This window comes from Hippocampus comes, unplaced genomic scaffold (assembly GCF_001891065.2).
Source record: "Hippocampus comes isolate QL1 unplaced genomic scaffold, H_comes_QL1_v1.1 scaffold101, whole genome shotgun sequence".
NCBI lineage: Eukaryota > Metazoa > Chordata > Actinopteri > Syngnathiformes > Syngnathidae > Hippocampus > Hippocampus comes.
Genome location: NW_017805451.1, coordinates 724164 through 752104, shown reverse-complemented (window position 1 = coordinate 752104; position 27941 = coordinate 724164). Strand labels below are relative to the sequence as shown.

The 27941-nt window shown below is 42.0% G+C and overlaps 1 protein-coding gene across 1 annotated transcript in view; it reads right to left on the bottom strand.

Moving 5' to 3' along the window:
• The window catches only part of cntfr (ciliary neurotrophic factor receptor), a 192441-nt gene that overhangs the window by 102937 nt on the left and 61563 nt on the right, over positions 1 to 27941 (bottom strand). Inside the window, exon 3 of the mRNA XM_019874069.1 lies at positions 17653 to 17734. Within this exon, the coding sequence (XP_019729628.1) occupies positions 17653 to 17734 (82 nt within the window). The remainder of the gene's footprint in view (positions 1 to 17652; positions 17735 to 27941) is intronic.

Below are 27941 nucleotides of genomic sequence, written 5' to 3'. Positions count from 1 at the left end.
TGCCAATACGCCATGACCTTGCCACAGGAATTTGAAAATTGTCAAGAAAATTGGCCAAACTCTCGACAGGATCAAAATGTGTCTTACCCAAAATAAAAAGTTATTTGTAAAAACTTCCAGCATCATTTCCACTCTTGTTTGAGTCAGCGATCGATGGGGGGGGGCACCATTCCAACTTGACTTGAGGCTATTTCCCCGCCACCGCTGAGACTTACTGAAATCCAAGAATGAGGTTTTTTTTTTTCCTTTTCTTCTATTCTTGTCTGCCTACTGTGTTTCCAGAGTGAGTTTCCCCAAACACTTTGCAATGGTATCAAGGGACCTGCACATGAGTAGCTCAAGAGCTGCAATCAATCATGTGTGACTGTTGAAATGTAACACACCTAGAGCGGCAATATACACAATGCGTGCACACGCTTGTGCTCGTACCACACAGACACCCCCGAAATATGGAGAGTTCCAATCTCATGCTATTGTGTAAAGAGTGGCAGCTGTTCAGCGTTTTCTAACCTGCAGGTAAAACACGGTCATCATCTGGAATCGTTCTTTTTCGATCTATGACATGTCTTATACAATACAGATCTATATTTTTTTAGAGACAAAGACAAATATTGTCTTTTTAATATATCCAATTCAAAATCTCTTGCTGTGCAGTTGAACCTTTGGCGTGGTTCACCAAAATGTTCGGAAAAACTTTACCGGCGGAATTTGGACTGCGCCCGCGCATTCGGGTCAATAAAGAAGCAACAATGTCTGAACTAATGGCGCTCATTCAAGGCAGTTCAGATTAAGACTGCTGTGGGCCCGTTGTTGGGGAATTTAAAGTCTCTTTAGTGCCGAAGTATCACATGGGTCAATTAAAGGGGTAAAATGGAAAGTTTTCATCATTTTACATTGTGCTGTTGCAGTGATGAAAAATCTGTACTCTTCTGTGAAACATATGGCGGTAAAGAATGTTATGCGAATGATGACATTGCCTGTACAGTTGGGACTGAAGATGCTTTTCAATTTCAATGTTGACATTTTCACCCTGGAATGAGATATTACGGTTTGTTTTTTTTCCCCACTTTCCAGAAACAAAATATGATGTCCTGTACGTTACACTGGAAATATCTATTTTCGTTTTTATATAAAGCCTATGCACAAAATATTCTATTCAGGGTTTGGGGGGGAGCTGCGGCGTATCTCAGCTGACTTTGAGCAAAAGGCAGTTTACACCTTGTACTGGTCGACAGGACCACAGATCACAGGGCGCGTGCACTATACAGACACCAGATAACCTGTCTGTACTGAAGTAAGGGTTGGGGAGCGGAGTAAACTGTTAAATCATCCCTAACCGTACCGTAAATTATAAAACAACATTTCCCCATATGCTCTGTACATTCTGCACCAGGCAGTACATTCTACAGCCAACTAAACTGGATACATTTAGCTTTGCCGATGACATTTGGCAATGACAAACAATGTCGGAAAGACAGCCATTGCAATTCTCGTGATTTCTGGGTATATTCCGGAAAGCATAGACAGACAGCAGAGAGTCATGCATTCACAGATAAGGAAGTATGCTTATTTGTTGGTTGGCTGATAAAGACATACACCTCTATTGTCAGTTATATTACATCCGGCTATAAGGACGTTCAGGGATGTTTGTTGTTTATTTCATACGGCTCATTGCACATCTAAAAAGCACATGCTCTGTCTCTGTTGATGCAAGAGTCAGCCATCTCGTTAACGTCTGCGTCCCGCGCATAATTTTCCCGCCAGACGCACAGTTCCAAATAATGTGCGTTTTTGGGACGCATGGAAATTTCTTAGTCAAAAAACAAAAACAACAAAAAAACGACGGTAAATCTTTTTTTCCAGCAACGAACGCAGTTTGACAATCGCCACCATTGCTGTTTTGATCTCGCGTTAAGTAATCTCGCGTGACGAGATTGGCGAGATCGGCCTTCACTTCGTGGAAAGCAGACAATTGCCAAGTTCTGTCATGTTAAAACAAGTGTTGCGAACAAGTGTTGCGAAAGTTTATTGCGGAGATATGAACTCAAAGACTGAACCATGGGATGAAATAAGAACCTATTTCTCAGCAAATCTTGCACGCCTGAATTATTTACATTTTTGCAGCATTTTGTTTATAAGAAATAAACCTATTATAAATGTATATTGTTTTTGTTTGTGTTATTATCATATGAAATTGAATAAGTAGACCATTTCAGAATTCGAAATTTGGGACTCTCTAAATGCATAATGGGACTCATACGCTTCTAATCAGCGAGTCCCTCGGACTCGCAGGGCTCAAACTGTAAAATTATCACTGAAGACTGCGAAAAAGGTTTTTTTTTTTTTTTTCTTTTGTCAACATGCCGCGTCCTTGCATATAACAATAAACGGCGTGTGTGATATTGTTGTGGTTGAGCCAGTATGGATAAGTGCATGTCATCAAATTCATTTTGGGTGGCTCTGCGACTTTGCCCACACGTGTAGACAGAGACTATCCCTTGGCTTGTTGACATTCCTGTAGCTCGACTTGCCTGTCTGCTCCAAACTTCTTTCATTCAAAACAGACCTCTCTCTTCCGCACACACACACACATATACACACACACACACACACACACACACACACACACACACACACACACACACACACACACACACACTCACACTCGCCTTTATTCGTAATTCCGTACCAGCGACCTTCTTACAGAAAACATCAGAAGGGCACGAGCGCTCACGTTCAGCTTGTCCCCAGTCAGCGCACGTCTGCTTGTTGAGTTCTTTCATGGCTTTAGTCTGAACACAACATTGCGCCCAACATTGATAATGAGGCAGGTTGCTTGATGTTCGCAGCAAAAGTGTCGTCACGACTTGCTGCCTCTGATGACAGCCTACAAGACGCAATTGTACGGCGGACATGCACAATGCGCTGTGAATTCACTTCAACGTAAAAACTTTTGTGTCCAGGCAAGTCATTCCCAGCCACGTGAAGTTACAATTGAGCTTCGACCCGGCCGAATAGTTGAACCGGAGAGCTATCCAATTTGGACTTACAGGGCGGTGATGTAATGACAACACTCATGTATCTTAATAAGCTTGTCTCGCTCTCCTAATAGTCATGTTTTGGTAATAGGTTGCACCCAGCTCTCTGTCCAAGGCAATGGTGCAGTTAGCACCACGCATGCTAATGTGAAACGTGAGCAGGAAAGCGGTTGCTACAGCGGACAGCTTATCGTGTTATCAGGTTACAGGGTGCATGAAAGGGTTAATAAATAAATCAGTCATGTGTTTGTTACCAACTATATTTCCCATAACATTGCAGGTGGAGAAGGACAAGGTACAATTGTATTGTTACGGTTTAGCTTAAGTGATTGGTTGCACCATTTTTTTTTGTAAACGCATCACTAAACATACTTGCTAACTGACATGTTTTCACAAGGCTTTTTGCACCCCAAAAATGTTTTCCGCAAATACACACACACACACACACACACACACACACACACACACACACACACACAAAAAAAAAATGTTTCCGGTCGAAATGCCCTTTCTCCAGGTGACAGACAGAAAGCGACGCTTGATTGAGTGTTCCTCAAACTACTCTTGTCACTTCATTTACAGTACAGAAGTTGTTGTTGGCTTTCGACCCCTCCCTTGACACTCTCAAAAGAATCCCGCTTCAGTTCAGCTGACGTAAAATTCATCAGGTCTGCACCCGTTCTTTCTCTTAACAATTGAGTTCCCGCAATTGTTCCAAATTTTCGATAAAAAGAATAGATACTGATGAAAAGAATACAGGTGTAACGGCTTCTGGAAGAAACCGGCAATATGATGCAATATTAACAGCGAGAACAGGTGAACTTTTATAAAAAAGGCATACTGTGCGATTCTTTTTTTTTTCCAACTGTTCTCAGTTGCTTGGATGCCTGGGCTTGTTCATTCATACATTCATAAGCCTTTGCAAACTGTATCTCATTGCTGATGGGTTGAATATGTGTTAACTCTGTTCATGACAGCTACATTCATACTGCCCGCGCCTGCTGAAAGATGGAAGAGGCAATATTTTCTTTATACAAGCTACGTCTTTTACCAGCCCATTGTGGTGTGTATTTTGTTTTCCCTCCCCAGAGTCCGATTGCTTCTCCTTCACACAATTCCCAGGGAAATTTAATGTTAATGTATTCATATCCAGAAGCACATTGCTAATTTTGGGTTTCCGATTATCCCGCAAAGGGTAAATATCATAAACACAATCCAGAATGGCATTTCAATAATAGACATACAATAAAATTGAAATGAAATCCAATTAGACCGTATACTGAATTTAAGTCTACAATAGATTTATTTTGTATGAAAGCCTGCAGCCTTGTGTGTCTGTGGCTTCAGTTGGCCGTGATGACTTGGAGAGTCAGTCAAGAATTTACACCTGTGAGGTTATTTCTTCAAAATGTCAAGCTATGTTTGACGACGAGAAGCTTTGGGAGGTTTATACTATTGTGTTTTCGGCAGTTGTAAGTCTTGGGGAAGAAGGGGGTGAGGGGGTATCGAGGAAATTTGCCCCAGTGGACCCGATGACCTTCTTTCAGAAATGAATATGACATGAAGGGGAGGAGAGTGAAACAAAGCAGTTGGCACAGCATTGCATCACTCATGCGCCGCATCATTCATTCATCGCTTACATATCCGCCGATAAGCTCGGGCTTACTTTGGAAAACCTCACACAGTCTTGCACTAGAATGCAGATGTACATTCTTCACTTTCAGAAAAAAATGCCATGTAACTTGTAAGCGCTGTAGGTCTAAAGCACAATGCTGAGTAAAAATGAGAATAGGGGATTAAAAAAAATATATATATATTTAGCCCGTGAGGAAGAAGCTTGGATTGGCCTGCTTGCACTTCCTAATAGTGAATGTGTAGTCTAAATGGAACACCACCCCTCCCCGCACCCCCCACATTTAAAAAGCTCCCTTATCGTGGCTTATTTTGCATTCAGAGTTGAACATCTTTAGATGTGGTGTCCTTCGTCCCAAACCCTCTTTTAAGTTTGGAAAACAAATTCCAACCTTTGTTTGCACAATACTTTCAAATGTGGCATTCTTGTATCATGTTTCACAACCAGGGGGCCTCAACAAATATTAGGATGTAATTGCAAATTGCTACTCGGGGTCCGAAAAGTCTCCAATTCATGCCGTCAAACGCATGCACGCGATGAACAGAATCGAATGAATTTTGAACAAAAGCAGAACAATAAGTGACATGCTTGATGCACAGCCTTTTCGCTCCTTATCAGAAACCAATTTAGACTACCGCTGACACATTTTCAGAGGACATAAACGTGAATTTTGATATTTCTTTTGCAACTTACAAAAACAAAACACAACAGATGGTCTTTCATACCACACAAACAGTCAGAGTCACGCAGCGCAGATGATGGAAAACAAATGCGTAGTTAGACACAGTCCTGGGCATGCAGAACTCATGAGACCAATTTATATGCAAAAAGAGAAGATCACAAAGATACACGATGATATAGTGCACTTTCAATTAAAAAAACAAAACAAACATTTTTCATGGCGCTTAAATTTAGCATGGTAGGCATTGTTGTTGTCGTTGTGGACAAAAGGAAATTCAATCGTTTGGCAAATACACACACACACACACACACACACACACACACACACACACACACACACAAAAAAAAAATGTTTCCGGTCGAAATGCCCTTTCTCCAGGTGACAGACAGAAAGCGACGCTTGATTGAGTGTTCCTCAAACTACTCTTGTCACTTCATTTACAGTACAGAAGTTGTTGTTGGCTTTCGACCCCTCCCTTGACACTCTCAAAAGAATCCCGCTTCAGTTCAGCTGACGTAAAATTCATCAGGTCTGCACCCGTTCTTTCTCTTAACAATTGAGTTCCCGCAATTGTTCCAAATTTTCGATAAAAAGAATAGATACTGATGAAAAGAATACAGGTGTAACGGCTTCTGGAAGAAACCGGCAATATGATGCAATATTAACAGCGAGAACAGGTGAGCTTTTATAAAAAAGGCATACTGTGCGATTCTTTTTTTTTTCCAACTGTTCTCAGTTGCTTGGATGCCTGGGCTTGTTCATTCATACATTCATAAGCCTTTGCAAACTGTATCTCATTGCTGATGGGTTGAATATGTGTTAACTCTGTTCATGACAGCTACATTCATACTGCCTGCGCCTGCTGAAGGATGGAAGAGGCAATATTTTCTTTATACAAGCTACGTCTTTTACCAGCCCATTGTGGTGTGTATTTTGTTTTCCCTCCCCAGAGTCCGATTGCTTCTCCTTCACACAATTCCCAGGGAAATTTAATGTTAATGTATTCATATCCAGAAGCACATTGCTAATTTTGGGTTTCCGATTATCCCGCAAAGGGTAAATATCATAAACACAATCCAGAATGGCATTTCAATAATAGACATACAATAAAATTGAAATGAAATCCAATTAGACCGTATACTGAATTTAAGTCTACAATAGATTTATTTTGTATGAAAGCCTGCAGCCTTGTGTGTCTGTGGCTTCAGTTGGCCGTGATGACTTGGAGAGTCAGTCAAGAATTTACACCTGTGAGGTTATTTCTTCAAAATGTCAAGCTATGTTTGACGACGAGAAGCTTTGGGAGGTTTATACTATTGTGTTTTCGGCAGTTGTAAGTCTTGGGGAAGAAGGGGGTGAGGGGGTATCGAGGAAATTTGCCCCAGTGGACCCGATGACCTTCTTTCAGAAATGAATATGACATGAAGGGGAGGAGAGTGAAACAAAGCAGTTGGCACAGCATTGCATCACTCATGCGCCGCATCATTCATTCATCGCTTACATATCCGCCGATAAGCTCGGGCTTACTTTGGAAAACCTCACACAGTCTTGCACTAGAATGCAGATGTACATTCTTCACTTTCAGAAAAAAATGCCATGTAACTTGTAAGCGCTGTAGGTCTAAAGCACAATGCTGAGTAAAAATGAGAATAGGGGATTAAAAAAAATATATATATATTTAGCCCGTGAGGAAGAAGCTTGGATTGGCCTGCTTGCACTTCCTAATAGTGAATGTGTAGTCTAAATGGAACACCACCCCTCCCCGCACCCCCCACATTTAAAAAGCTCCCTTATCGTGGCTTATTTTGCATTCAGAGTTGAACATCTTTAGATGTGGTGTCCTTCGTCCCAAACCCTCTTTTAAGTTAGGAAAACAAATTCCAACCTTTGTTTGCACAATACTTTCAAATATGGCATTCTTGTATCATGTTTCACAACCAGGGGGCCTCAACAAATATTAGGATGTAATTGCAAATTGCTACTCGGGGTCCGAAAAGTCTCCAATTCATGCCGTCAAACGCATGCACGCGATGAACAGAATCGAATGAATTTTGAACAAAAGCAGAACAATAAGTGACATGCTTGATGCACAGCCTTTTCGCTCCTTATCAGAAACCAATTTAGACTACCGCTGACACATTTTCAGAGGACATAAACGTGAATTTTGATATTTCTTTTGCAACTCACAAAAACAAAACACAACAGATGGTCTTTCATACCACACAAACAGTCAGAGTCACGCAGCGCAGATGATGGAAAACAAATGCGTAGTTAGACACAGTCCTGGGCATGCAGAACTCATGAGACCAATTTATATGCAAAAAGAGAAGATCACAAAGATACACGATGATATAGTGCACTGTCAATTAAAAAAAAATTAAAAAAACATTTTTCATGGCCCTTAAATTTAGCATGGTAGGCATTGTTGTTGTCGTTGTGGACAAAAGGAAATTCAATCGTTTGCATGACTCCTTCCAATTTTTTTCCCAAAAGTTTTTTTGACGCTCCAAAAGATCCGTATCCACCGACAAAACGGAGCTGCAAAGAACTCAGATCCTCAACAGGTTTCTCTTTGTTGACTTAGTTGATTTTTTGGGGGAGGAGGTCGCGGGGTGCATTTTTGGATCCCTATTTTCACGAAAATACAATTTTGAAATTGAATTAAATGGAACTGAAACATTACTGCAGATCACGCAGTGTGTGTGTGTGTGTGTGTGTGTGTGTGTGTGTGTGTGTTTTGCTAATAGTTCAGCGCTGAGCTGAAGCTCAAAGCCTTCTACTAATTCCCTCATGAAGAACGAAAGCTGCAGACTACTTCTGTAGTCGATGAAGCGACAACAACGAAACACATGTGGAGGATTTTCTCCCAAACCTAAAATTAAAACAAAAAAAATAGAAAGTCTTTCAAATTTGATGCAACTAGACTGCTCAAATGTATGCCTACTCTATTACTGAGTGCTACAATATTCATCATAATACCCGCGAATTGTTTTTGTGTTCCTTCTTATTAGACATGTTTGACACCCAAATCCATCCACAGCGCTGGTTTTGCCCGTGCATTAGTTTGGGATTACATTCAACCTTTCCTATGAAACCAGCCAACAGAGGCCCTGTTGAATCAAACGTGAAGAGCCTCACACACCCTCACACACACACACACACACACACACACACACACACACACACACACACACACACACACACACACACACACACAAGATTAAAAAAATCACATTGCAGCATGTATGACTGATAGAACAACCCAACTTTAATTCATCATTGTGCGTGGATGCATGGACACCCCCCCCCCCACACACACACTCACACAGGCTGATATGAGATCATTAATGTTACTACTCCAAGATGAGTGTGTTTGATAAATATGCTGTTTTATCCATGTGACACAGCAGACTTAAAAAAAACCAAAAACTTGCACAGGAGAGCAGAAGCATTATCATAGACATACAGTTCGTCAAAAAAAAAAAAAAAAAAAAAAAAAAAAGAGAAGTAATGTGCGGTACAAATAATAGTAATTATATTATTTATGATGTACCGCATAGGTAGGGCAAAAATTTTTTTGGCTCGTCATGCTGAGAGTGGTTCCTCGTGTTCTTACCCGAGGATCTCGTCATGCAGATGGTCCTAATTAAGTGTGCAAAATGTATTGACCTTTAAAATGAAAGCGTAACAGCACCGTAAGTCAGATAAGTACAGATGACCTTCCAAATTCTGTGGCTGACGAATCAATTCATGTATGGTGAATAGTTGGTTTTTTTTGTTTGTTTTCTGCCTTTAAACGTCCACAAAAATCTGAAATTTATAAAAACAAATCAACTGTTACGGGACAGGTACCAGTATAACCTCTGTGGTAATATTGCAGGTAAATGAAAACAAAATGTGAAAACCCAAATTTCACTTTCTTGTAGTTCCTATTTTGCAAGTATGTGTTGTCAGTTCCCTGAACGTTGTAAAAAAAAAAAAAAAAAAAAAAAATAGCGGTTAGAATGCACACAGGATCTTGTCCTCACACAATACAATATGAGATTTTGTCGAGTGAATAGTGCTTGGTATGTATCCATCCCGGAAAGGAAATCAGACTTCAATAAAGAAGGAATCGTCCTTGTCCAATGTCACAAGAAAGAAATAAACTGCACACTTTTGAAGACAGACACAGGAACGGGTACACGCTTTTCGCTCTCCTTTGTTGCCTCTCCTGTGCAAGGACAAACAGCTCTTTCAAAAATGTTTCTTTTCATATCCTCCTCTCTCTCCCGCTCTGGTGGGTGTTAGTCCAAAGCTTCCCAAATCTTCTAATAAAGTTTCCTAAAGAAACCCCGTGTGGTGAATAGGTCAGCCTTGCAAAGACAGACTGAAAACAGCCATTCTAAATTCACCAAACTGTCCATTTTAGGACTAACTTGGCAGTAAATTTTGCCTTCATCCTAAAATCCCAAGATGCAAATTTTAGTTCATTTCTAACAGTTACTCAAAGTCATTTCAGCCAAATTCACACAAAACTGTCTGACATGGGAGGCGTCTTATCCTCTTTGGCAGCACAATCTATTTATTAAGGAGCCTTAATGTCGGCCATTTGTTTGGATTAAAGAACACCTCCGTTTTATGCAACCATTCCTTCGATGCACTATTAAGCACCGTTTGCTTTCGGAATACTGATGTGCGATTTGGTTGTTTTGTGTGATCCACCACATTCTTCCTGCTCATGATTGTGCTGTTTGCACTTCACTCTCACTTGCCTGGTTGCACAAAGTAAGATTTGTGTCCTTTCTCCGTGCACTAGAGTCAAACGGAATGACTTCACTGGAGGGGAATGACAATAAAGTTGAGCTGAATTAAATTAAACTGAAGTTCAATGTGATAAATGACAGTCCTCTCCCCCCCCCGATCACTCTTCAAGTCCCTCCACCACACAGCGTGTCACAATTACGGCAATTCTTTTCCAAATAGATCAAATTAAATGCATATATTTAGAAGGACTGCACTATTGAAGGGTCCAAGACCCCTTTTAAGGTTCTGGTGATTCAATTGTGATGAAATGGAACAAAGGTTGACATCAAAACAACATTATACCCAAAACTTTGCAGACTGGCCTCGATTAATTTACTGGCTGCGCTTGGGGAAAACACAAATACTAATGACACACGCAAGCATTGTTGTCGAGATGACAAAAAAAACCCACAAATAAAATAGGCAAATATTATATGATTACCGGTAATAATATATTCTGTCCCGTGAAGCGTTTTCCCATGACATCACACACCTCTGTCCTCATGTCTCCATTGTTTCGAATCGAATAGCTACATTTGCTAACCAATGTTAAGAAAAATGGCGAATTATGGTGTCATGTTTGGTTGAAGCGATATGGGTCGGAATCTCACTTCACCAGTTACATTTAGCGGTGCCACTTTTGAATCAGGACGAGATAACTGAACATTTGTCAAAAGTAAAGCAGCAGTGCGCGCAATTTTTTTGTAAAATGTATAGCTAAATAGTCTATTATTGTTGCTGTACTATATTCAATCTAAACATCAGAAACAGCCAGAATGGTATCGGATTCTCATCGCGCTAATTGCTTTCTAGCCTTGATGCTAATGTTGGGCAAAGGCAACGTAGTTTTAGCTAAAGTAAAGCTAAAGCTGTCAACTATTCTGGGTCAAAAAGTAAAACTGTCTCTTTTGTAAATTTCCGCTTGTCTTGGCACAAAGTAAAGCATACCAGCAGAGATGTTTGATGTTTGAATTGTTTGAATTGTGCAGGGAGCGTCGTTTTGTATGTTGTCCACCTTGTCATCATGTCATGTTTTGGCCACCGCATTCAAAGTTCCCCTTATACTGGCAACTTTTTAGGCCTGATCTAAGTACATATAAGGAGTGTGAAAAATGTACCACATAGCTGCGGTTCACTGATCAGATTAATAGAGGAAATGCGAACCACCAAAAATGAATACAAGTTCTTCTGCTAGTCTTTCTGTTTCAAGCCTTGATCATCCACCCAATTTGAATCTCCAACATGGCAGACAAACTGAAAGCGATCACGTGATCAAAATACATATCACATCACGTGTGAAAATTATACGTGTGAATTTGAAATGTTTGGGAGTGTTTTTTTTTTTTTTTGGGCAACCTTCTTAATTAAGAAGATGCCTCCTACTAACATTGGTTCACCTGCAACAAACAGAACATATGACACCTTGTGGTTGTTTTTCCCCCCCCCCTTCAACAATTTGGTATCACGAGGCAACTTTTCTTTTCTTGTACGATTTGTCTCCATTTTGCAAAGCTAAGCCTCATGTTCCCTCCCTGTCAGGCCACCATCGGTCCGACTGCTATCCATCAGGCCGAGCAGTCAGTCAATCAATTGTTTCAGCTCATTCTTGAAATTAATCCAAGCTCCATGCCAAAGAGCCAGCGCTGATTACACTGAGTGCTACTCAGGATAATGACTGCGATCAAGCCTCCCTACCGGCATGTAGAGTACCTATATGGCTTCCGCAAACAAGAAAATCACGCTGCCGCACGTTGATGTCAGTCTTGGCACTTATTTACTTACTTACAACAGCTGTCTGTTCTCTCTGATTGCGCATCAGACAGCGGTTCAACGCTTTGAATAATTGAAGACATTTGGTTGTCTGCGTTTGTCTTGTCGAGCAGCATGGATGAATTTTTACAGTATGTTCCCAGACACTTATGAATATTCAGGGTTATGAAGAGCATTCTTTGTGTTTGACTGTATTTCCTGTTTTAAAGATAGATGATGTATGACGCATCCACAAAACTGGATGACTGTGACGTCCTGACATGTTTTGTTTTGTTTTTTTTTTCTAGGTCCTCTGTCCCTGTTGAATTGGAATTCTATTTCTTCTGGCCTCCGTCAATGCACATGAATCCGATCTGACTTGGCTTTAGACCAGGGGTGTCAAACTCATTTCACATTGTGGGCCACATACGGCCTCAGTAGATGTAAAGTTGGCCGGACCATTAAAATTATACCATACTCAGCTATAAATAACCAAAATAATGTCTTTTCTTTGTTTTGGTCTAAAGAAGCACAAGAACATGAGGAAAATGTTGAAATTTAACAAACAGATCTAGCAGATACTCCATGAATTGCACCTTATTACAAATATTCATTCCGTGTCTTTTATGCATTTTTTTCACTTTTAAATTATCCTGCGGGCCCGATCGAACCTCCTTGTGGGCCGGTTCCGGCCCGCAGGCCGTGGGTTTGACACCACTGCTTTAGCCCCTTTCATGCACCCTGCAACCCGATATCATGATAAGCTGTCCACTGGAGTAACCGCTGTCCCTGAAAGGGTTAAGAAATAATGTTGTGGGTAAAATCTGAAAGCACAAACTCAATTTGAATGCATAATACAATCCATTTAGAAAGGTGATCACCGTTTCACGAAGCCTATGCCACCGCCTGTTGGGAAAGTGTCAAAACACTCATGAAATCGACACAGCGCGAATGAGTCCTCATTTTGCTGCCCCTTCCCTTTCACATGACCTCTACATCAGATTGGAAACATGCAAAAAAACATGCGAGAGTGGTGTCGCGTCAGCAGAACGTGATGTCATCGGCGATAGATCTGCTTGTTGACAAGCCTGCTGATGAAGTGAGAGTTGGGAAGCGTAGGAGGAGAAAGAAAATGAGGGAAAAGGGGAAAGGATGTGGAGCAAAACAGTCGAGAAATTAGAGGGACGGCAGACAGGAAGGAAAATTTGAAATATGGGTTATGTAGGGGGCAGAGGGACATCAAGCGAGGGAGAGAGATGGAGAGCGTGATTATGAGTGGAAACATTCATCTCTCAATCAGGATATGGATTTCCATAAATAATGTGCTCTCTCAGTCAACTCTATGATGTCACTTCGTGCGCAAAGAAACACACACACAAACACACCGAAAGGTTCGTCCGGCAGCGGGAGAGGCAAACAAAAGCAGCGCAAAGAAAACAGTCACCATTCCATTGTGTTAGAATCCTTCAACGCTTTTTTTTTGACAGCGTGGTTGAGACAATGGGGAAATCAAATTGGAGATTTCCAAATGATGCGTTTTTAAGGTTTGATGTCATTGTTTTGGAGCAAGAGTCAACATTTTTGACATGACTCCAAGAATGATCGTGTTCAAAAGTGTTATCTGACTTTTCAATGACAATGAATCTCCGCGGGGGATTAAAAAACATGACTTGTCAATGTCATTCTCAAGATGGAAGAAAAAGATTATACTTGCTGCTCATGTTTTGACCTTAAGAGCCGTTTACAAATTCACAAAATCTGAAGAAGGCTTTGACCTGTGCTGCGAACACAAAATAATCCTCCCTGCGGCGGCGTTGGCAGGCATGACAAAAGGACCCGTTAATGTGAATGTGTGTCCCCAGGTTGCCTTGGTGAGAATGTACAATGAGTAATCACAGACACAAATGTTATATTTGTCGCACCGTATCAAACAAATCCAATGAGATTCACAACCAAATGGGAATTTTTAAGGTCTGGAGTGGGATTTGAATTTAAACGCTTCCCAATTAGACCAAGCGTGACTCACAGACCCCTTATGAAGAATAAAAATATTGGACACAGTTTTCCCCTGCTGGGATGCTGGTTACCCCCCGCCCCACACTCCCCCTCTGGAGCCCGGCCTGGAAGGATTGGATTGCAATCGTGTTGCTAGGTCACATTTACATATACAGCACAAAACAATGCGCGCACTATGATGCACAGTACGAGGCAAGGGACACATCTGGGAAATGTTTTTTGTTACTTAAAAAAAAAGTTGCTTGCCGCCTTGACTGACAGTTTTATGCGACATATCCCAAAGTGTCACACGCTCAAGTCCCGTAATACATTTGCACGCAAAATGAGCCTTATCTTTTTGCCGTTGTCTTGTTTTGTCTCGCTTTGCGTCTGACGGCATATCTGCCCTCTGATTCCATCGATCGCCGCAATCTCATTTGAATTTCAAGAGACACCCGAACCCCCCTCCCCCCCACCCCCATCCAATTCATTGTTTTTTATTGGATTTCTTTAACAACCAATTCAAAACACAACAAGAATACCAAATGGGAGCCAAATTAGGATCCATTCGTTCTCTCGCACTTTTCCGGGGTAGGGTCGCGGGGGCAACGGCTTTAGCAGGGAAGCCGAGGCTTCCCTCTCCCCAACCACTTCTTCCAGCTCTTCCCGGGGGAATGCCAAGGTGTTCCCAGCCCAGCTGGGAGACAGAGTCTCTTCAGCGTGTCCTGGATCATTCCCGGGCTCCTCCTGCCAGTGTGACATGCCTGGAACACCTCACCAGGGAGACGTCTAGGAGGCAGCCGAGTCAGGTGTTTCTTGACATTCGAATGAGATTGCGACGATAGTCGCAGATGGAATCAGAGGGCAGATATGCCGTCAGATGCAAAGAGAGACAAAACAACACAACAACAAAATGATAACGCTTATTTTGTCTGCAAATGTATTACCGTACTTTGGGATATGTAGCATCAAACTGTCAGTCAAGACAGCAGGCAACTTTTTTTTTTTTGAAGTAACAAAAAGCATTTCTCCAGACATGTCCCTTGCTTCATACTGTGCATGTTAGCGCGCACGTTGTTTTGTACTGTATATGCAAATGTGACCCAGCAACACAATTGCAATCCCGTCCTGTCAGTTTGCATGGTTGATTCAAGATGACGTTGACTCTTCAGCTCGTAGCATCAGCAAGATGTGGCATTGGCGTCGACATCGTTGTGTGTTGTGTAAATGCGTATGCGCGCGCACGCTTCTCGGCGAGGAATAATGGCTTTCAACCTTCTTCTTTATATACCTCCAAGTACGAATATCAGAGCTCCGAAATTGTACCAATGACACACCGTTCAATGAGGACAGAGAAGATCCGTTCACGTCCAAATAGCCCGGATGATATTCGCGTCGACACAATAGAAATAAAGCATATTATTAAAGATGGATAAGGTAGAAAAAGACAAGGGAAGAGCTTTTGTCTTATAAATGCTGTTCTTTGAGAGCTGACAGTCATTTGCTGTGGTTCACAGGAGCCACGATTCCTCTGGAGGGCTTCGCCTAGACTAATGGAGTTAACTCTCCAGGGCTCCGCTACCAACAGTGGCAAAGAAAATGGAACAACACACATGCTCTGGGGTTGTCTGGATTGAAGCAGCGGTCCGTAATCCAAAAGTCTCAAACTTCTTTTGTTCTCTCTCCACCCACCAATGCGTAATTTTATTGCTGGTAACATAGCACGGCAGTTAATTCGTCGAAATGTGAAATTCTTCCTTTCGATGCATATTTGGTGGGTCTCCCCTGATTCGTATGCTGACAGATATGGAGAAATGTGCCCATTCTTGTCCCTCCATGGGAGTGATGGGCAATTTAATTGCTGGAGGAGGGCCGAAATTTTTCATCAGTGCTACCGGGGGCCACATCGGACCACACACTTCCGAACCAGACGTATGGGAAAAACATATTTTAAATAGGGACAAAATATGCGCTCTTATTAATACATTTCATTTTTGAAAATACGTTTTCCGATGCATGTTTAAAGATCCGCTATCCGAACGCAACAACCAAGCCATTGAAGCAAATAACAAAATAATCACATACTGTATTAATTTTTTTGGGTGTGCAAATGGTTTTCTTGCATACAAATTAACATTCAGGGCCGGCACAAAACCGCTGAACAAGAACTCAACGGAAAGTGCAAGAACTCAATTCAACTCAAGAAAACTTTTTTTTTTCCCCACAAAAATGTACTCACTCAAAATATTTGCATTATTTAGGTACAGTCAACCCTCGGTTTTCGTCCGTAATCCGTTCCAGAAGGCTGTTCGAAAACCGAATTGTTCGAAAACCGAAACCACACACTCTTTTTAAAAAAAAAAAAAAATGTTATTGAACACGTCTGCTCACAATGGAAAGCGACATGAGGAAGCGTCACTTCCTCGTCTACCCGAGGAAGCGTCATTTCCTCGTGTAAGGAAGGCGAGAGGAGTCAAGTGGTGCATTCAAGTGCGCTCAGTTTGTTCGAGAGCCGAAATTTGTTCGTCATCCGAGGCATAAAAAACTCGAAATTTTTGGTCGAAAACCGAATTGGTCGAGAACCGAGATGTTCGAAAACCAAGGTTTGACTGTACTCTGTAGTGTGTATCATTCCAAATCCGCAAAAAAAATATATATAAAAGGACTATTCAGACTGTAGTATAGGGCAGTAGGAGACCCTCAGTGTCAGCGCAACTAAGACAGGTTTGCCAGCTCGTGGTTATTGGTAATATTGCCACTTAAAACTGCAGTCGGTCCATGCACAGCCACAGTTTGGAAAAAAAAAAAAATATATATATATATATATATTATATATAGAAAAAAAATCTTTTTTTTCAACATATAAGTTAAGAAAACCTTTATTTGTCTCACAATGGAGAAATTCCCAATTTACAGTTGCAAAATTATGAAAGGGAGAAGTGGAAGAACAAAAGGTGTATAAATATATAAAGTATAAAAATATATGTTCTATATTTAGATCTGTCAAAACTGTATTTTGAATATATGAACTTCATTTTTATCATTCTAAGAGTCATGGTAATTTTAGAACATATCAATTTTGTGCATTTCACTCGTGTAGCCCCGTGACATAGTGATGGTGGTGAACTTAGTGACTCCCTTCGAGAACTTCTCTGCGTCAGATGACTTCCACTCGGACGCCACTGGCTAACAAGCCTCGGCAACTCCTTCCACGAAGTCAAATGACGGATTGACTCGCATGCCAAACAGATACAGTCACGCATTTTGTGAGAAAGTCAAAAGAGTTTTCCTGTTAGTCTATAGCTCTTCCCGTGCCCCCATCCGTTCTTTCACAAGGATCCCAGCATGCCAATAATTTGTGACCTGCTCATGGTCATGAGTTTAACCTGACTGGTGTCTTTGTTGAACACAATGTTGCTGTCGGCCCAGAAAAGAAAACCCAACATGGCTCCAACTGCACAAGAGAGGTCTGTTGATCCATGATGTCGCAAAGTTGAAACATGTACAAGTGTAACGTGCGCATAAGATCACAGGTTTAGTCAGCACTTCTGTACGCACTCACAAATGCAGAATAATTTCTAAAATGCCAAAAACAAATTAGAACATGCGGTGTGGGACTATCAGGAGAGTCGTCGTTCGATAACTACAAGCCAAGCTCCTGGTAAAGAACAAGTTCAAGTCAAACAAATATATCGAACTGTGACTTTTAAGATGTCAGCCAGATGTCACTGCAGCAGTGACCAAGTAGAGGTGATAAAATGCATACTCACCAAGCTGACTGCGTCTCTGCGCGTAGGCTACCACCACTGCGGCCAGAACTACACAGCATAGCGATGTCACAAGGTTTGCCATCTGCGGACATACCACACAGGGGGATCATCAGCGAGAGCACGTGGCAGAGACGGGAGAACTGGCGAGCGACCGCGTCCGCCCGTCGTTCTAATTGACTGACAGACGTGAACGCCTACAACGCCATTGAGGAGATGGAGAGATAGCTGCTTCCTGCCCCCTCTGAGTCTATCTGTCTCTCTGTCTGTCTTTATCTGCTCCCACTGGGATGGTGTCTGTTGTGACCTTTTCTCCAACCTTTTTTTTTTGTTTTGCCTTATTTGAAAAGCTTTCTTGGTTTGCAATGCTGTTCAAATCCCTGTTGGGATTCTTTGAATTGCGTTTTTTAAAATTGTTATTTCTGTCTTTGTTTCTTTTTCTCTGGACATCAGACTAATGGTTTCATCCTCTCTGGGATGGGCTCTGAACAGAGGCTCTTAAAGGGAAAGCACAGCATAAACAAACACACCCGCCTTGGAGCGCAACCGACTCTTTGAGGCGTCTATTGTATTTTTCATTTATTAGGACTGGGGTTATGGCTTTCTGATGATTAATGGGTTTTTCAAACGACTTCCATGAACGCGTCCGGAGGGGTGTGGCCTGTATATGCATACTTGCATGCATCCACATAAAGTTGATTTGGATGTGGCCTTTTTTTTTAACATTTTTAACACATGATGTGAGATCAATCACAGGGCGTGTTATAAACAATCAATCATTCACACTCAGATTCACACATTTGTGCAATTTGCCATGCATGATTTTGGTGACGAACGCAAGCACGACTTGACTTTCTCTTGAAGCGTTTTTTGAAACAACAATAAAAAATGCATTGTCTGATTGTTTTTTTGTTTTGTAATACCAGCGAGTCTTTATAAAACAACCAACCATTAATATCACATTTTATAGTCCCATTGTCCTTGTCAAAACCTCGGAATAAAAAAGTTTTGCCAAAGCAAAATTTGCGTTCTGCTGTTTTTTTTGTTTTGTTTTGTTTTTTTTGTTGTAATTATTTGCCTCTTTTGTGACATGCTCTGTGAACTTTAAGGCGAATTTTGAATTGGCCTTTGTCGTTCAGTCAATGTAACACCATCATATATATATACATATATATGCTTGTGTGCCTTACTGCGAGTGTGAAAAGGCTGAGGGCTAGCTTATAGTTTATAGGATGTGCACTGATGTCTTTTGAACTGAATTGAATTTTTCCCGATTAAATATATTGAATCGGAATGACAGGATGGATTTGATACTAAATAGCTTGAGCACAAGTTTTCATCTCCGCAAAGGCTCAAAGTCACTAATGTTGGCAGCCAAGCAGCTGGCTGTCATCCATTGAGCAGGTGTTCCACAGCACATCAGCATTAATGGCCGAGATGAATTAATCAGCTTTAAAGGTGATCCTATTTAAACTGCTCTTTTTCCCTACTCGTATGCTGGTGGGGGGGTGAAAGGTCACTCCTTCTGCAACTAGCACTCTAGATTTCTTGCCCACCCAACATACAGGCTTTTGCATTTCCTCTTATTTTTTTTTACTGAGGAACTCTTATCTCACTTGACAGGGTCAGCTTGCCAATGAATGTTGGCTGAAAAAAAAAGAACATGTCCACATGTGCAGAACAGAGTGAGCATTATAAATACGGGCATAGAAAGCAAAGTGAAATTCCTTGTTCTTTGGATGGAGGAGTTCAACTGTTACAAACCGCTGTCGCCTCCCATTTGCACTCTTTTTTTTTTCTCCCTGTGGCTACAATGCGTTATCCTTTTTTAAATCTATAAGCTTCTCCATTCCACTCATTGTAATGTTTCACTTTTACTTTTGATTGATCTCATATTTATTCATCAACATCGGTCACACTTATTTCTTATCTGCTCCTCTTTTGTTAGGCTTTCATCTTAAGCCGCGTTTCATCATGAGAGAAAGAAAGCAACATCGGTAATTCTCCATGATGTTCAAGAACACGAAAAGGCTTTTATACTCCCCCTGAATTTCAAACTTACTAACTTAGTGAAACACTCGTGCAATGAACGCAACTGCAGGAACAAACAAACTTGCGGTTTCAAAGCACAACAAAAAATTGGAGCTCTGATAATTGCTCTCTGTCATTCTATTGTCCTTCACATACTTGACAGCAAGTAGAAGAAGGCTGATTACCCAACTTGCCTCAGTATGGCCACAGCCACTTTCAGTGAGGCACAACAGATTTGAATTTAACAGCAATATGAGATTGGGGCCATGTTCTCACACTTGTACTTGGGAATAGGTGGGAAAAAATATATTGGGCATCCATCTCAGCTCAGTTTGACTTCTTAAGTTTGCTTTTTGGGTTTTTTTGGAGTGCGTGTTTGTTTTTAATCTCACCACACCCATTTTGTTTGACTTCAAAAAACAGCTCTCAATCGCAAAGCAAACTTGATTTACTCATTTAAAAAAAAAAAAAAAAAAAAAGCCTTGAGAATGCCGGTAGTTTGTCACGGTGATCAAATAAATGTCTTGTCTAATTGGATTTTATGTTGTCTTGCTGCTATAAAAGTCGTGACTAGATCTACATCGTGAAATTGGGCTCCCCATTAACCGCACACAAATACTTCTCGGATGACCTGGACAGAGGAACTTTTTCTAGGGAGGTAATGTCATGCGAGTTGGTGGTGCTAGAAGGACTCAGTAAAAGTCAATTTTGTTACATAATTATTACATTATATTGGGAAGTTCCAACTCTTAGCCAGTGGCGTGCAAAGGATGGGGCCGACGTGGCATGAAAATTCCCAATTTCGAGTGTTCTATCAACCTTCCACGCATGTTTTTTGGAATGTGGGAGGAAACCCGAGTACCCGGAGAAAACCCACACATTCACTGGGATAACATGCAAACTCCACACAGGAAGGCCGGAGCAGGAATCAAACCCTGTACCTCTGCACTCTGAGGCCGAAGCGCTAACCAGTCGCCCACCGGGCCGCCCTGACCAAATAATCTTCATCATTTTCATTCTATACTCGGTTCGAAAAATACAATAGCATTGAACAACGAGGTGCAACTGAAAGTATATATACTGTTGTCCGGGTTCATCCATTGTACTCTGTATAATAATTGGCATGTTGACTGCTCAATCAATCTGAAAACAGAGACAGAGTGCCTGCCGGAAGGCAGTGCTGAAGGAGAAACTGAAGACACAGCGCAGGGGAGCAATAAGTGAGCCAAGTGAGCTAGTCAGATCCTGCACAGTTTTACAATTCGTCCAGAAGTCCCAAGAAGGGGATGACTGGAGAAAAGAATATGCCTCATGATGCTCCTGTTAAAATGCTTTGTAACATGCGTGACTGAGACTGTCATGAGAAAAATGGAAAGAAAATTCGTCTCGTAATGCACATCACTGTCATTGTTGTCATGGTTCTGTTTGTGACCAACAGGTGGCACTGTAGGCCTCCGCCTGCAGCTGCACACCTGTTGGTCATTGTGTCATTAGTTGTCTGGATAAAAGGACTCCCGGCATGATCACTCAGTGTCGGGTCATTGTTGCTGTTGTGTGTTGGTGTGTGCACGTGTCATGTTTTGTTTGCTACTTTGTTTCCTGTGACTTCTGGACTTTGAGTGAGTTTTTGGAGTTTGTTTCTCCTGTGTAGTCCGGTTTGTGTTTTTTGTTAAATACATCTTTGTCAAGTTCACCCTGCTCCTCCTCCTGCCTGCTTTTTGGGGTCCTCCACCACCAAGCTACACGACAATCGTGTTTCTTTTGAAATTCCTAACGTCGTTTGCTGGAACACCCAATCTCATTTTCAAAATGTGATATTTTCAGAAAAATTGGGAGCAAAATATATATATATTAATGAATTAGAAAATACCTACAGACTCACTGAGGGACCAACACAATTTTTTGAAAAATCATCTTATCAATCAAAGCTGAGAATTGATGGGTTTGAAAGGCAACATTTTTAAAGACACTCATACGTCCCCCCCCACCCCATCTTTTGTACATCTGCATTTTTTAGTTAAGGTCTCATTAAAGGGGCTAAAATTAAGGTACTAATGCGTTTTGTTTGCCAGGCCCCAAAAGTCCAGTTTGCAGTCCAGTTCACACTTTTAAGTTGCGCATATGAAAAGTGAGCACCAGACTGAGTTATTGGTGCCACGTGTTGTTTCCTGGTCCTTTAATCTCTGTCAAGTTTATTAGTGAAACGTCCAACAAAAATAACACCACCAGGCAGGCAATGGTGTGAGGGGTCGTAGCGGGCACACTGAGAAAAAAAAAAAAACAACTTTGCACAGTGCACCGCAGCGACAAAGCAACCACCCTAGCAGGGGTTTCCAGAAGGGTTGCAAGCCGAAAACATGTGCCATTTATCCCAGCGTACACTCCAACAGACAAATAATAGATGTGCTCGGGCATCCAAGTGTGTCAAAATGACAAGCAGTTGGACCACGTGAAGCTTCCCTAAGTAACAACCGAAATAAATAATACGAGTGGAGTTGACAAGTTTTGAAGGTGAGGGTCTCACAACATGCTTTTGTGTGAAAAAAAATGTGCCTGTCATTTTTTTTCATTGCATGGTGTAGTTTATAGCTACAGCCCGACATCAGGAGTTCATGTTTTTATTGAGGCTTTTTCGTTGTCAAGTTTATCCTTCCCCAGTGTGGGTTTCCTTCCACAGGCCATAAACAAGCAAGTTAGGTTAATTACAGACACTAACAGCCTTGTATTACACCAATAATGTTCATATTAGACATAACATGTTCTGTAGGATTGATGCCAAACAAAACAATGTTTTTTTTTGTTTGTTTGCTTGTCCTGCCGAGTCAACATTCAGTAAATCCAGTCTAAATAAAAATAATTTTTCGCATTTATTTTTGGTTGTTAAAAACAAACCATGTTTTTAGCATTTATATTTTTGTATTTATTTATTTATTTATGTTTGGGGTTGTTGGGCAGCCCAGTGGCCCAGTGGTTAGCGCGTCGACCTCACAGTGCAAAGGTACCGGGTTCAATTCCAGCTCCGGCCTCCCTGTGTGGAGTTTTCATGTTCTCCCTGTGCCTGCGTGGGTTTTCTCCGGGTACTCTGGTTTCCTCCCACATTCCAAAAACATGCATGGCTGGCTGATAGAACACTCAAAATTGTCCCTAGATGTGAGTGTGAGCATGGATGGTTGTTCATCTCTATGTGCCCTGTGATTGGATGGCATCCGGTTCAGGGTGTCCCCCCCCCCACCCCCTGTGGCCCAAAAACAGCTGGGATAAGCTCCAACATACCCCTGACCCTTGTGAGGATATGCGGATTAAAAAAGTGGATAGATGGATGAATATATTTGTTCCATAAAGAATATCGGGGAATATTATTACTGCTAATAATAATGATCTATGTTATCTCTGTGTACTTCTTGTATCCATGCATTACTTTACTGTTGCGTAAATTTTGCAAGACCGGGTGTAATTTATTTGGCTTGACAACAATAATTTCATTGCACAGAGCAAAGAAAAAAACACAATGCTTTTTTTTTTTTTAGATCAGAATTGAGTGTGACTTTATGACGGCCATAATAGCAAGTAATGTGATGGGGACACGGTTAAGGGTTACCGAAAGAACAGTCATTCGTCCATAAAATGCTGACCGTGACCATGATGATGTGATGATGTCATTACGTGCGCCTCCGCACCAATAAAATGAGCCCTCTCCTTGTCAGAGAGCACAGAAACAACTTTAAGACTCCAGGAGCCTGAATAATTTTTACGCGAATTCCCAAGATGCACTTCAACCGTGCACCTGCACACTCTGGAGAGTGCATTTGGGAGATTTCATGCATTCAAGAAGCCAAGTTCTTATGGGCCACCTGTGACTGAAGTTTGCATTACTGTGTGTGATTGAGATTGCGTGTGGCCGCCGCGGTGGCTGTCGGGGATGCGTGAGTGACTGGCAGCTCATATGTATTTAATCAGAGATCATATCACGCAGAATGACAGAGGGTGAAATTAAAATTGCTTCCCTTGTCAGACCATCACAATTCCCAGATCGGCTCTTCATTTCGTAAGTGTTGCTTTGCCCGTCAAAATCCAAACGGTGTGTGTCGATGTGTGCGAGCCCATTTTCAACCATTGTGTGTGTGCGTGTGTTTGTGTGTGTGTGTGTGTGTGTGTGTGTGTGTGTGTGTGTGTGTGTGCGTGCTGGAAACTGCAGGGGTATTTAAAGCGTCTGTCAGCAAACAATATGATTTTGAAATGCCTCAGATTGCTCACAAAAAGACAGCCCACAGGCGGTTAGCGACACAATCGCCCAAACTCAATACAACCCGTCTCCCCAATGCCTGACTATCCCTTCCATTCATTTACCCCCCCCCCCCCCCCCCCCGCCCCACCCGCATATTTATTTATTCATCTCTTATTGGAGGCAAAAAGGACTGAATAGGCATGATTCTTGCGGCTGCTTAATTAAAATATATAATTCATCGCCGCATCAAATGATTTTGACGCCACTGCGTCTTTGTGGAGTCCCATTTGGGATCATTTGCATTTAAATTGGAAAGCCAGGAGCGAAATACACTAGGTGGGTTATGGTGTGTTTGTGAAGATAGAAGGCATTTCTCTCTCCAAGAAATCCACATGAGTAGGTTCTCCCTTCCTTTCTAGCTGACTTTGCCATGAAAAGAAATGACAGAAAATGACACAAAGCAGCCAAAGCAACAGCACGAGAGAGTGCCACTCGTTCCTTGAGCAATTCCGGACCAGACTAATGAGTAGACTGTCGCTGACAAAACATCCCCGGTTCTCACTCTCAAATCTAATTCTTCTGTCAGTGCGATGCAAACAAGGATTCCAAATAATGAAAGACAGATTTTCACATCCCAGACGTGAACTTCGACGCACGTCAAACATGTGTGAAAAATTTGAATGAGGATGGCGAACATGGAAGTGCGTGCCTGAGCATGACAGCAAAAGCTCTCCGCATATATTTTTTTCCTCAAGTAAGGGACCAAATAAGTTTTCCAAAGACAAAGACGAGTCGTATGTCCCTGGTGCTTTCGGAGGGGGGTATCTTTATTTCATCATCTTCAAAAGTGAAAAAGCTCGCCAATCCTGGGGAAACGTTGACACATTAAAAAAAAAAAGGTCTTCGCTCCAGATAAAGTATCCTTCTCCTTTACTTCACAGTGATCCGACTTCACTAAGCGACTTTTTTCTGATGTTTTGTCCTTCCTGTGGGCAATTGACATCAAACTGGAAGAGTGCAAGACATTGAAAGAAGGGCCCAAAGTTATTATTAGCCGAAATAAATTATTCATGAAATAACCACATTAAAATTAACTCCATGTGGTTATTGATTATATTGGCTTTTTTTTTTTGTATTTGAAGAAAATATTGACTCGAAGTAGGTTAGCGTTTGAACATCCAGTTGGACCGTACTTTCCGAGAAGCGCCCCCTAATGGTCAGGTCTATATCTATAGTGTTGAAAAAAAAGCTTGGACGTAAATGTATTAACTCTTTTTGGACATTCAAATATCTGAGAAGTTGTTTATTTTTTTTTTCAGACATAAACAAACGAAAATAAGCTTGATACATTTCAGCAGGACTGTTGTTAAGAGTCAATCACTGTCACGCTTCGTTCTGGAAGGAAGCTTGTGAGCTATGGTGGAACGCTTGAGTGAAGGTTATTTACAACCTATTACGCCGTCTCATCAGTGCATCCCTTTTTTTATTGCAGCACTCACAGACCTTTGAAATGGCGTTCGAGAAGATGAGATAATGACATCCGTTAGCTTTTCGTCAAGTATTGAAGCCTTTTCTCTTGTCGGGGCGGGGCTCAGTACGAGCGCAGGCAATGCAGCTGTAACCTTCCGATGAATGACAGAGTAATAAATTTGCAATTAATTTCGCAAATTACATTTGCAATTATTACGGGGAGGTGTTAGTAAATTGCGCTCTATTATAGCTATACAAGTTATAATATCAACTTTAAGGATCGGGTGTGTGGTAACCCAAGCCAGTAAACAATTTTGTTTGTTTTTTTCATCGTGGTTTTTGGAGATGCAAGGATTCTGCCCAAGGGCAACAATATGGTGTATTTCAGCAGAATAAACATCCATCCAATTTCGAATCTGCCTTTCCTCACAAGGGTCGCGGGCATGTTGGAGCCTATCCCAGGTGTCTTCGGGCAGTAGGCGGGGGTTCACCCTGAACCACTTGCCAGCCAATTGTAGGGCACACACAGACGAACAACCATTCACGCTCACAGTCACACCGAGGGACAATTTCGAGTCTTCCATCAACCTGCCATGCATGTTTTTGAAATGTGGGAGGAAAGCCGGAGTACCCGGTGAAAACCCACGCAGGCACGGGGAATTCATGCAAACTCCACTTCGGAACGCCGGAGCCGGGATCGAACCCTGCACCTCTGCACTGGGAGGCAGACGTGCTAACCAGTCACCCACTGTGCCGCCAGGCATCATACACAGAAGCTTATAAGGAATAGCTAATAATAAAATGTCATCAAATGATGACGCGGTTACTTTGTGATGCCTTGAAGACGAAAAATTAGACATAAATATACAGTATATCTCGTTATCCCTCTGTTGTGTCCTGGGGTTACTTTTCACTGGACCCTAATAGACACATTTATACACATCTGCATCCGCCTAATAACGGACTGTTGATTTTGGAAGCCCTAATGGCATGCTCCCTTCTGAATAATAAGACTTCCTTATTCGCTCGATGCTTTGCTTTGCTTGGCAGCATTAATTCTCTCATCAATCATGTTGGGGATTTTGCTGCAGGTTAGCCACAGGGGAGCAGAACTGGGGGCGGCGGGTGGCATTTTGGGCTCTGCGCATAGACAGTCTCATCAATGCCGCGCAGCGCTGGCGTTTGGCATTGGAGAGTGTTGAAAGCGGGATGACGGTGACCTTTTTTCGCCGGTAGTCTGGCTGTAATTGGCTGCTAAAGACAATGTCAATCGTATCTTGAGAGGTAGCGTGGTGGTGGTGGGTGGGGGGTGTGGGGGGCGTCGAGCCAATAAACGCCGGCTCATTCACACACATCCAATCTGGAACGCACATGCTTGTGGATGACGGCGACTGGCTCAAGGTGATAAATTGAAGTACTGATCACGTGACCGTGTTCAGCTGGCTGAGATTTAGAGGACCGAGCGAGGTCCGCAATGATGCGTCATGCATGCTTCACCACTTGTTGTTGTGGTTGTGGTGGTTTCCCGCATCACATGGTTGCTATATTTAACTTGTCGATTCTTCACACCTGATACATAACAGCAGTATGTCCAAAAAGCATTTCTTTGCGCTCGTTAAACTCACAACCAATAGCTTGCGAAGACAAATATGTAATTAATATGCAATAATTAATGGAACCCGAAAACATCGTCGTCAAGGCATCGTGGATGTATCAGGCAGTAAATCTCGGATGTGCATGAATGTGATATTGCGTGTTGTTTTTAATTCGTTTGAGCATGACAGTGTGTGTACTTGTGCATGTGAGAGTGTTTTTTTGTCTCCACCCAGCCATCTGGACCTCCTTGTGTGTCTAGAAGCAGATTTAGGTGGTTAGAAACTCTGGAAAAACACGGTGTTACCTCCAGCCCTCTCACCTCTGAACTCTATAAGTGTATCAAAGCAAAGAAAACAGAGCACTTTGTGTGTCGATGTGTGTGCGTGTCTGCGTGTGATTTGAGCGTGTGTGCGTCAGCATTCTTAAGGCCTATAAGGCTTTGAATGATGGGTGTAGACTCCCCTTTGTGAACAGGGAGCCTCCGGGAGCTGCGCAGCATGTGTGCGTGTGTTTGCCTGCGTATTGTGTGTGTGTGTGTGTGTGTGTGTGTGTGTGTGTGTGTGTGTTTGTGTGAGGAGAGAGAGAGAGAGAGAGAGAGAGAGAGAGAGAGAGAGAGAGAGAGAGAGAGAGAGAGAGAGAGTGTGATGTACGGGCTGTGATGTTCTGAACAGAAGTGTTTTTACAGGGAGTTAATCAGAACCAGAGATGAGGACTTGCCCGCGGAGGATGAAGTGTGCACACATGCGCGCACACGAGCGTGCATATTTGCTGCCGTTCCCAAATTGAATATTGGCGTCCTAACCTGCAGCGGGTCTCTGATGCCATTTTTTGGGCCATGATTGGATACATTGAGAGAACTTTCCAATTTTACTTCAGCATAAAAAGAATTGTTCATTTGCAGCAAGTAGCATTTCTTGATAAGTTGCATACAACTTGATATCTCGTCCTCATATCTATATCTATCTATATA